General features: G+C 35.5%; 3 protein-coding genes across 3 annotated transcripts; all 3 read left to right on the top strand.

The window, feature by feature from the left end:
- The first annotated feature begins 2,771 nt into the window (after positions 1-2,771).
- Positions 2,772-4,368, top strand: LOC139494623 (uncharacterized protein PF3D7_1120000-like). The gene is made up of 2 exons (XM_071282782.1): positions 2,772-2,966; positions 3,230-4,368. The coding sequence occupies exon 2, from the start codon at positions 3,415-3,417 to the stop codon at positions 4,366-4,368; it is 954 nt and encodes a 317-aa protein (XP_071138883.1). The 5' UTR covers positions 2,772-2,966; positions 3,230-3,414.
- A 250-nt stretch (positions 4,369-4,618) lies between these two features.
- On the top strand, positions 4,619-7,513 carry LOC139494622 (uncharacterized). Its single transcript, XM_071282781.1, has one exon. The coding sequence runs from the start codon at positions 4,619-4,621 to the stop codon at positions 7,511-7,513; it is 2,895 nt and encodes a 964-aa protein (XP_071138882.1).
- Positions 7,514-8,600: 1,087 nt separating this feature from the next.
- Positions 8,601-9,566, top strand: LOC139494621 (uncharacterized). Its single transcript, XM_071282780.1, has one exon. It carries the CDS (start codon positions 8,601-8,603, stop codon positions 9,564-9,566), a length of 966 nt encoding a protein of 321 aa, XP_071138881.1.
- The last annotated feature ends 1,173 nt before the right edge of the window (positions 9,567-10,739 follow it).

The following is a 10,739-nucleotide window of genomic DNA, read 5'->3' as shown; positions in this document are numbered from 1 at the left end:
TTATAGAACTTGTAAAAGATTTAGATACCAACGCCTAAACCATATTCATTCCTGTTTTTCATTTCAAAAAGATTGAATGACATACAAGGTCAATCTCACAGGCGACACATATGCATATCACTTTGCTAGACCCTTACACCTGTCATTTTATTCCAAACTTAGACATCATGGACTTTGGGTTAAGGTGGGGGTCATTTACATTTACTATGGACAGGTCAGTCAGACCTCACCATTAATCCCTGTAGTAGAAAACATTTGTCTGATTTGTGTCTCATAACTTTTGTACTGTAAAACACAAACTCAGTTTTCTTTCCAGGGAAACAACCCCATTCATACTTTTACAAGCTCGTAATTAAGTCAACTTGAACTAATAACAGTCAATTAATACGAACAATTACGCTCAACTAGAAGAGCTGCAATTATTGCAAATTTGTACCATTGCTGACTCATAAAAGACTCATGACCATTCGTGGTCATGTGCGTTGCTATTGAAAACCTTGATAAAATATGAATTATTTGCCTTAATGTTTAATTCATTAAATGAACATCAATGCACAATTATATATGAATGTTTAATGTTTGTTCTTTTAAATCTTAAAAAAACAGTTGAAGCAACATTGCCAGTTTTCATAATTATGTTTGCCTTGGTTTTTGGTTAACTGTCTACAGTGCTTACAGCGCTTAGATTATATTCTATGGGTCATTATATCCGTGGAAACCTCATATGAAGGCTATAATTGTAATTTTATTTTTACTACAAATATAATAAAATGTCATTGTGATATATTTGATTTTGTAAGAAATTAGTTGGTACAATATTATTGTCTCCTAGAAAATAACAAAATAGCTTTTTTTTCTTCTTCAAAAAACGATATTAAATAAAATTCTATTTTTCCATTTTAGGACATATCATGCTTTCATTACATGTCGCCCAAAAGTCTATCTATAAATCAGGTCTTTTCAGTGAGTCAGTTAAAGTATGGTATTCAATTTTTTAACTTAAATATGGCCGGTAGTTTTCTCGTTTGAATTGTTTTACATTGTCTTATCATGGCCTTTTATAGCTGACTATGCGGTTTGGGCTTTGCTCATTGTTGAAGGCCGTACGGTGACCTATAGTGGTTAATGTTTGTGTCATTTTGGTCTTTTGTGGATAGTTGTCTCATTGGCAATCATACCACATCTTCTTTTTCATCATGTTATTATATTTATATATTTATCATTGCCATTTGGTATTAATAGTCCATTTGCCATTTTAGTGACATTGGACAGTCGCCTGATACAACAGTATTAACATTTCAGGCTTTGCATTGGAAAAAGCCAATTTTTCCCGTATGAAACCAGTAGAAAATTGACAAAGGGCAGTAATTTGTTTAAAAAGTGTGTAATTACAGAATCAAATTATTTGGAATTGCATTAGACTATAGTGACTGACTAGACATGCAATTGTAAAATTCATTCCATGTTTCTGAGATTATTTTTGTCCAGTAAGAATTTGTACACATGCAAGTACTTACTTCATGAAGTTGTTAAAGTCAAAATTGGCATTCACCATGCAGCCAGTTAGAGGGGTCTTGGTAGACTGGTCTGTTGACTTGCGACGTACACAGCCATTATGAACGTCCGCTGCAACCTGACGGACATCTTCTGCTACTGTGGGATCATCCCATATGAATGGCAGTGTTGACTTGGTCAACCATGAATTCACAAAGGCTAAGGTACACCTGTGAAAACAAGAAATTCAATATAGTACTTCACAAATTATTGGATTATCAATGTAACCTTTGAATTTTATTCTTAATACATGATTACCCGATAAATTTTTCCCAATAGATATTTTGTTTACACACTGAAAGTTAAAATATTTCAAGAAATAAGCGAGAAATGGGATTGCACATGATGCGAATTGAAGTGAATTGCCTACAAACCGTACAGTTTATATCAAATTATTTTCTATTCACCGTACACACCTGCGGCTGTACACCGTACACAAAAACTTTTTTTCACACTTGTTTTTATCCAAAATGCTTCATGTAATGAATTATCTAAGGTAGGTTTGTGATTGGTAACCATCACTTTTGCACTGTATTAGCTTTCATTCAGATATACCATGTACATGGCTCGACAACTGCATCGAAATTGAAAATTCCTGTTAACCTTCACAACTATTTGCACAAGTAAAAGTTTATTATTCATATCAGAATATAAAAGATGTCTTATAAATAGGTACGAATCGATGTGAAAATTATTTGGAAGCAGGATTTTCAGATGTTGAAAAATGTACACTATACGCAGATAAAACAAAACAAAGATTTTCTTATTGTGTCAGGTCATAATTGATGATGCTCCGCTAGCTTATTACCTATATCCGGTGTACTGCTTATCCACGGTGATAATTGTTTTCCATTAGACGAAATGATATTATTGTATCAATTATAAGGGTATTGTTGTGTTTTGTACAATCTTATTTGTTTCAACAATTCCTGCTTTCGCTAATCAAATATTGTCTGTGAGGAAAGAAGCATATTGAATTATACCTTTAAATAGGCATTCATTTAAACATCAATTTATATATATATATAGGAAGATGTGGTGTGAGTGCCAATGAGACAACTCTCCATCGAAACAATTTTAAAAAAAAGCATTATAGGTCAATGTACGGCCTTCAACACGGAGCCTTGGCTAACACCGAACAACAAGCTATAAAGGGCCCGAAAATTACTAGTGTAAAACCATTCAAACGGAATAACCAACGGTCTAATTTTGTACTGTTACCAGTGTTGATTTTTTATTGTTTAACAGAAATTCTATCGATTTTTCATAAGTTTTCCCGGACTATTTTTTATTGCTAGATTTTTGTACTTTGAAGTTCGTTACTGTCCCCCTTACTTTTTTGTTTCCTAAATTGAAAGCATGAACGTGGTCACAGGCATTTAAAAGTATCGTAAACTACGCCAACTCACAATGTAAGTTTATAATTCATAGTTTTTAATGATTGTATGATGAAAGTTAATATGTTTCCACATCAAGATAAATTTTGTATATGTGTATATCAGCCAAAAGTTTTGTCACTGTTTTTACAAAAGTATGGAAAGCCATTTGGTGCTATAATTTTTGAATGATTTGATTGAAAATTCATTTTGATACATAGATTTGAACTGTTAGTTTTATGATTTTTGTAGTCATGAGTATGATGAGTTAGCTAAGGTTTTGTTTTTGTTTTTTGTAGCTTTTTACCAACATCACAGCACACATATGTAGAACTTGTTATTTCATGGTTTTCGAAATAAATGATATACATTACTGTGGCTTATGGTTATACTAGTATGCACTGAGGCAGAATAGTAAAAAGATTGCAAAGACACAGTTCGATACAGAATAAAATGCAGTAGTTCCTACAAACAATTTTATGAAATGGCTCAATCACAACCACTTCCGCCTGAAACAACAGTAATACATGAACATAAAATGACAGAGAAAGGTAAAGAACTTTATCATTCACATAAGATAAAATACCTTAAGCAAATTGACGGTTCGTGGGAAACTATAGAAAATTTACTCGAAGAATTATCAGAGTGCTCGAAGGAGCTGAAACCTCTACGCAAACTAGAGAAAAACATTTTGAAGTCTCGTGAAAAATACTGTGAAAACTCAAATCAATATATTGAGTTTTTGACACGCAAGAATAATGAAGACAGTAATGACGCATTACCCACCTTTAAGACTGAGTTTAAAAAGTGCAATGAAATCATTGACAATGCATTACAACAAATTAAGACATTGAAATTAACCGCAGCTGAAACTATGTCAGTAGTTCCTGTAGAGTCTGTCCGTTCAAACAATAGTGGTAAAAGCGGCTCAATTTCGAGTTCAGCTATGGCTAGGAAGCGTGTAAATGCTGAAGTTCAACGAACAAAGTTACAATATGCGGAACAACAAACAAAATTAATTAAGCAAAAAGCAAGATTAAGTGAATTAGAAACACAGTCTAAAGCCTTAAAAGACCGTGAAAAAGCTGAAGTTGATGCAGATTTAGCACTGCTTAAACAACAGACAGAAGCCGCTGTCGCAGAGGTCGAGGTCAAAGTTTTAGAAGAAACCGAGAGCGATAGAAGATCCTTGTCGTTACAAGAAGACAAAGAGTATTTACAAAAAGTGAAAATGACACTAACAGAAAAGTATGTAAATGAACAATTTAATGAAGTGGAACAACTCAAATCTCAAGACAAGAATAATAATGTTCCGCAAGATATTCCGAACAATCAAGACAAATTTAGTTCACATACTCCGGCACCTCGGAACCAGTTAAACTACGTCAAGGAATTTGCCAAAATTTCAAGTCGACGATTTGGATCGATCGATAGTTGAAGATATTAAACCAGCAATTCGGCAAAAACAAACATTAAATCCTTATGCAGCTGATTTTGAATTAACTCAACCACCACTGCCACCAAATCATGATCAGTCTGTAGTGTCTGACTTGACAAAGTTTTTGTTGAAGAAAGATTTATTACTTTCTAGATTTCAGAATTTCGATGACTGTCCCGAAACTTATGCTTCATGGAAAGCTACCTTTAAAAGTATTACTGAAGAACTCTCAGTTACGGCTTTCGAAGAAATGGACTTATTAGTTAAATGGCTCGGCCGTGAATCTTCAAAGTTTTCGCAAAATATTCGTGCGTCAAATGTGAACAATCCAAATGCTGGTCTTCGTCGTATATGGGAGCGTCTTGATGAACGCTATGGTAGACCTGAGATGGTAGAAGCTGCAATTAAAACAAAACTACAGAAGTTTCCAAAGTTAACAAACAAGGATCATAGTCGACTTTATGAGCTATTAGATATTCTCACACAAATAGAATCTTCGAAAGAGAATGAGCCATTTTCAAATTTATTGTCATATTTCGACTCTTCTTCTGGTGTTTTACCAATTGTGGACAAATTACCATATAATATACAAGAGAAGTGGACAACACGTGCATCGCAATACAAACTGAGGAACAACGTACCATTTCCACCTTTTTCGTACTTGGTGCAATTTATCAGAGAGGTTAGTGCTGTCAAAAATGATCCCGCGTTTATTTATAGTAATACTGAAACGTCGTTTTCTAGGAAAAATGAAACACGGAAAGTTAACCATGGTGCAACGTCAGTGTTTAACCGAAAAACGGATGTTAATATTAAACAGAAGGAAGAGAAAGAGACAGTACGTTGTCCTATTAATAAAGCCAATCATCATTTGAATACTTGTCGAGCCTTTAAAGCAATGACTTATGAAGAACGCAGAAAGTATCTGAAGGATAATAATATTTGTTTCAAATGCTGCCATTCGACAACTCGTATGTCACGAAATTGCACTGTAACTGTAAAATGCGATCATTGTGGAAGTAATTATCATATAACCGCTATGCATGTAACTGCAAAATCTACTTGTCCTGACGGCGGAGAGAAATCATCTGATACAACGCAAAATGCTAATGATCAAACAGTGTCATCCAAGTGCACGTTATTATGTGGATTTAGTGGTAAATCATGTGGAAAAACCGTTCAGGTCCGTGTGTACCCGAAGAACTTCCCAGATAAAGCCGTTAATGTGTACGCTATACTGGACGACCAAAGTAACAGAACTCTTGCTAAGACTGAGCTGTTTGATCAATTAGGTATAAATACATCGGCCATTCAGTATACTATGTCGTCTTGTGCTGGACGCACTATCATGAATGGTAGATGTGCAGAAAGTCTGATAGTTGAGTCATTGTCTGGTAGTGGAGAACTTGAAATACATTCAGTAATAGAGTGCAGTGCAATCCCAGACGAAAAATCAGAAATTCCGACTCCGGATATTGCTAAATCCTATCCCCATTTACGGGAGATAGCTCATCAAATATTAGATTTGAATCCAAATATAGACATTCAACTTTTGATTGGAAGAGATGTCCCAGAAGCGCACCACGTGTTTAGACAGTTGACAGGACCGAAGGGCACGCCATTTGCCCAGGAGCTCTTTTTCGGTTGGGTAATTATAGGCGATGTTTGCTTAGGCAAAGTACACAAACCAAATTTTGTCCATGTCAATAAGACTAATGTAATGAACAATGGTAGAGGAACTATATTTGAACCTTGTATTAACACTTTGTATGTAAAGGAAAACACTGAATTGGCTCATATCAGAGATAATGTTCATTCACAAAGATGTAACAATGACCCATTGTTTATTAAAACCAAAGATGACGACAAGATTGGCACATCAGTCCAAGACCGCTTGTTCCTTAATCTCATGGATTCTGAATTTAAGAAAGATTCAAATGGGCACTGGACTGCACCCCTCCCTTTTAGACCAAATAGACAACGATTGCCGAACAATAGGAGTCAAGCATGGAAAAGGGCTCAAATACTCGATAAATCTTTCCAACAAAATTTTACAAAAAAGACTCATTTTGTAGAATTTATGCAAAAAGTATTAGTTAGCGGAGCAGCGGAGGTAGCTCCCATAATCACAGATGAGGAGTGTTGGTATCTCCCCCTTTTTGGCGTTTACCACCAGAACAAGCCTAACCAGATAAGAGGCGTATTTGATTCCTCAGCATCTTTCGAAGGAGTATCTCTCAATAGCGTTATGATGTCAGGACCAGATCTCACTAACAACCTACTTGGTATTTTGTTGCGTTTTCGCAGTGACCAGTTTGCGGCCACTGCTGATATAGAACAAATGTTTTATCAATTCTACGTGAGAGAAGAAGATAGAAACTTTTTGAGGTTCTTTTGGTACAAGGACAATAACCCAGATAATCCGCTTATAGAACATCTGATGTGTGTCAATGTTTTTGGCAATAGCGCTTCTCCTGCAGTGGCAACGTACGGATTACGTAAGACAGTTGAAAACTCTAATGAAACGTTCGGCTCAGATGTTAAGACTTTCGTTAACAGGGATTTTTACGTAGACGATGGGCTCATTTCCTTGCCTGAAAGTGAACAAGTAATTGATCTTATAACAAGAACACAGATGGCGCTAAAAACAGAAGGTAACATTAGGTTACACAAGATTACATCAAATAGTAGCGACGTAATGAAGGCTTTCCCTGCCGATGATATTGGAAAGGATCTCAAGAATTTAAACTTGTGTGAAGACTATTTTCCGGTACAACACAGCCTTGGCCTCGCTTGGGACTTAAACACCGATAGCTTTATATTTACCCCATTACAAGATGATAAACCCTGCACCCGTAGAGGTATTCTTTCGTCATTGAATAGTATTTTTGATCCGATTGGATTCTTGTCACCACTCACAATTAGCGGAAAGATTTTGTTGCGAGATGCATCCCCACCGGGTACTGATTGGGATGAATGTTTATCACAAAGTTTTCAAGAGAAATGGAATGAATGGAGGATCTCTGTTTTGTCACTTCGAGAACTTAGTATACCGCGTATGTATATACCTATGTCAATCAGTGTTATGGACAACTTAGAAGTACATGTATTTTCAGACGCTTCAGAGAAGGCAGTTGCGGCTTAGGCATATTTAAGAGCTATCGACACATATGGGACCAGTACCGTAGGATTTATTATGGGAAAATCGAAACTAGCACCTCTTAGCGGAAACACGATACCAAGATTAGAGTTATGTGGGGCTGTCTTGGCAACCGAAATTGGAAAAATAATATCTGAAAATTTAGATGTTCCGTTGGACTCTATCAAGTATTATTCTGATAGCAAAATTGTGTTAGGATATATCACTAATCAGACCCGACGTTTTCACACCTACGTGTCAAACAGAATTGAACGCATTCTGAGTGTATCGTCGTCAAATCAGTGGCAGTTTGTTCCAACACATTTAAACCCATCAGATTGCGGTACACGTTACTCAATATATGTTGATATGGAAAACAATCCATGGCTTCTTGGGCCGAAGTGGATGAAGAACTCTGACGGAAGAAGCTCAATGTGATGTCAAAATATTATATCCGTTAGTTAGTCCAGATAATGATAAAGAGATTAGAAAAGAGATAAGTGCATCGAAAACGTCAATAGATGCGCTTGCGCCAATAGTGGGGCGTTTTAAAAAATTCTCTAGTTGGAGACGGCTTGTGAAAGCTATATCATTTTTGCAACATGTGGCTCAGTCATTCAGTTTAAAGGATAAGTCGTGCCAAGGTTGGCATTTTTGTCAAAATGTCATGTCAATTGATAGTTACCAAAAAGCGGAATTATTTATCTTGAAGGAATGTCAGAAGGAAGTATATTCGCAAGAGATAAAATGTTTGGCTAGAGGCGCAAACATATCAAAACAATCATCTTTAATCTCTCTTTCGCCATTTTTGGATTCACAAGGTTTGATTCGTGTAGGAGGACGTTTGGAAAAGGCAAAGTCTTGGCTTCCGACAGGAAAAATTAACCCAATTATCATTCCGCAAAATAGTTACATTAGTAAGCTTCTTATAGACCGCTATCACAATTCAGTGAAACATCAGGGTAGACATTTAACTGAAGGTGCGTTAAGGAGTGCAGGATACTGGCTAATTGGAGCTAAACGATTAATTTCTTCATTTATACAAAAGTGTGTAATATGCAGGAAACTTCGAGGAAAGTTCCAGGAACAAAAAATGGCGGACTTGCCTTCTGATAGACTAACACCAGGGCCTCCGTTCACATTTGTAGGTTTGGATACCTTCGGACCTTGGCAAGTATTAACTCGTAAGACACGTGGAGGTTCAGCAAATAGTAAAAGGTGGGCTATTTTATTTACATGTATGACTACGAGAGCAGTTCATATAGAAGTGATAGAATCATTAAGCAGTTCCTGTTTTATAAATTCACTTCGTAGGTTCCAGTCATTACGCGGACAAGCCAAAGTGTATCGATCTGACCGTGGGACAAATTTCATAGGTGCCACAGATGATTCAAATATTGAAGCTATAAATGTTGAAGATTTGACAGTTAAAAACTTTCTATGTGAATCTGGTTCAGTATGGAAATTTAACCGTACCCACTCTTCCCACATGGGAGGAGTGTGGGAAAGGATGATAGGTGTCACACGAAGAATATTAGACGCTGTTATCTTAACTTCTAGTAGTAAAAGTTTGACTCATGAAAGTTTAACAACATTCTTAGCTGAAGTGACCGCTATTATTAACGCAAGACCCATTGCACAGATATCATCAGATCCGGAAATGCCTTTGATTCTAAGTCCATCAATCCTCTTAACTGGAAAACAAGACTACTTACCTGTGATAACGGACACATACAATCTCAAGGATATGTATCGTGCACAATGGAAACATGTGCAAGTTCTATCAGATATATTCTGGAAGCATTGGAGGTCAGATTATTTACAATGTTTGCAACAGAGACGTAAATGGCACGTTGACAAAGACGATATCAAAGTTGGTCATGTAATTCTTATGAGAGACAAATCTATTTACCGAGGAGAGTGGCCACTACGCATTGTGGAGGAAGTTTTCAAAAGCGATGATGGAAAAGTATGCAAGGCTCGCCTCCGCATTTACAAGGAAGGAAAAGCTGTTACATATACTAGACCGATTAGTGAGATGGTTTTATTGGTAGACTGATTGTGAATATTGACAATATTGAACAATTTATAAAAGGTTTAAGTGAACTGTTGTTTGTTTTTTTAGTGTGTTTTTTATGCTGAAGGAATGTTCTTCGATAGCATTGATTTTTCGTAATAGTCAAAATTGTGACTTATTTTTACATTTGGTATATTTGCATAAATTTGTTGTAAAATGTTATCATGGGAATGATAATAGACGGGGAGTGTACTGTTACCAGTGTTGATTTTTTATTGTTTAACAGAAATTCTATCGATTTTTCATAAGTTTTCCCGGACTATTTTTTATTGCTAGATTTTTGTACTTTGAAGTTCGTTACTGTCCCCCTTACTTTTTTGTTTCCTAAATTGAAAGCATGAACGTGGTCACAGGCATTTAAAAGTATCGTAAACTACGCCAACTCACAATGTAAGTTTATAATTCATAGTTTTTAATGATTGTATGATGAAAGTTAATATGTTTCCACATCAAGATAAATTTTGTATATGTGTATATCAGCCAAAAGTGAAATATGATGATTGTTAATTTTGTCACTGTTTTTACAAAAGTATGGAAAGCCATTTGGTGCTATAATTTTTGAATGATTTGATTGAAAATTCATTTTGATACATAGATTTGAACTGTTAGTTTTATGATTTTTGTAGTCACGAGTATGATGAGTTAGCTAAGGTTTTGTTTTTGTTTTTTGTAGCTTTTTACCAACATCACAGCACACATATGTAGAACTTGTTATTTCATGGTTTTCGAAATAAATGATATACATTATTGTGGCTTATGGTTATACTAGTATGCACTGAGGCAGAATAAATTTATATTAAAAAAAATGAGAAACAAGAAACGTATATATTACATAAACAAACGACAACTACTGTACATCAGATTCCTGACTTAGGACAGGTGCAAACCTTACATTGCAGCGGGATTGAACGTTTTAATGGATCAAAACCTTCTCCCTTTTTCTGAAGCAATAGCACAACATCACAACATAGAAAAACACACGATAAAATATCTGTTGGCAGACTTAACTCAATCTAAAAACGTAAATAAATATACAATGAACGAATAAATTTGATCTGCGATATCTGAATGCAAATGCACACTTAATAAAATATTAGAAACAAACATTCAAGACAAATATGCAAACAAACAAGTTCAAACAAAGCCATGGCAAGA

The sequence above is a fragment of the Mytilus edulis genome, chromosome 11, assembly GCF_963676685.1.
Source record: "Mytilus edulis chromosome 11, xbMytEdul2.2, whole genome shotgun sequence".
NCBI classification, from domain to species: domain Eukaryota; kingdom Metazoa; phylum Mollusca; class Bivalvia; order Mytilida; family Mytilidae; genus Mytilus; species Mytilus edulis.
This window is presented reverse-complemented; position numbering and strand designations above follow the sequence as displayed.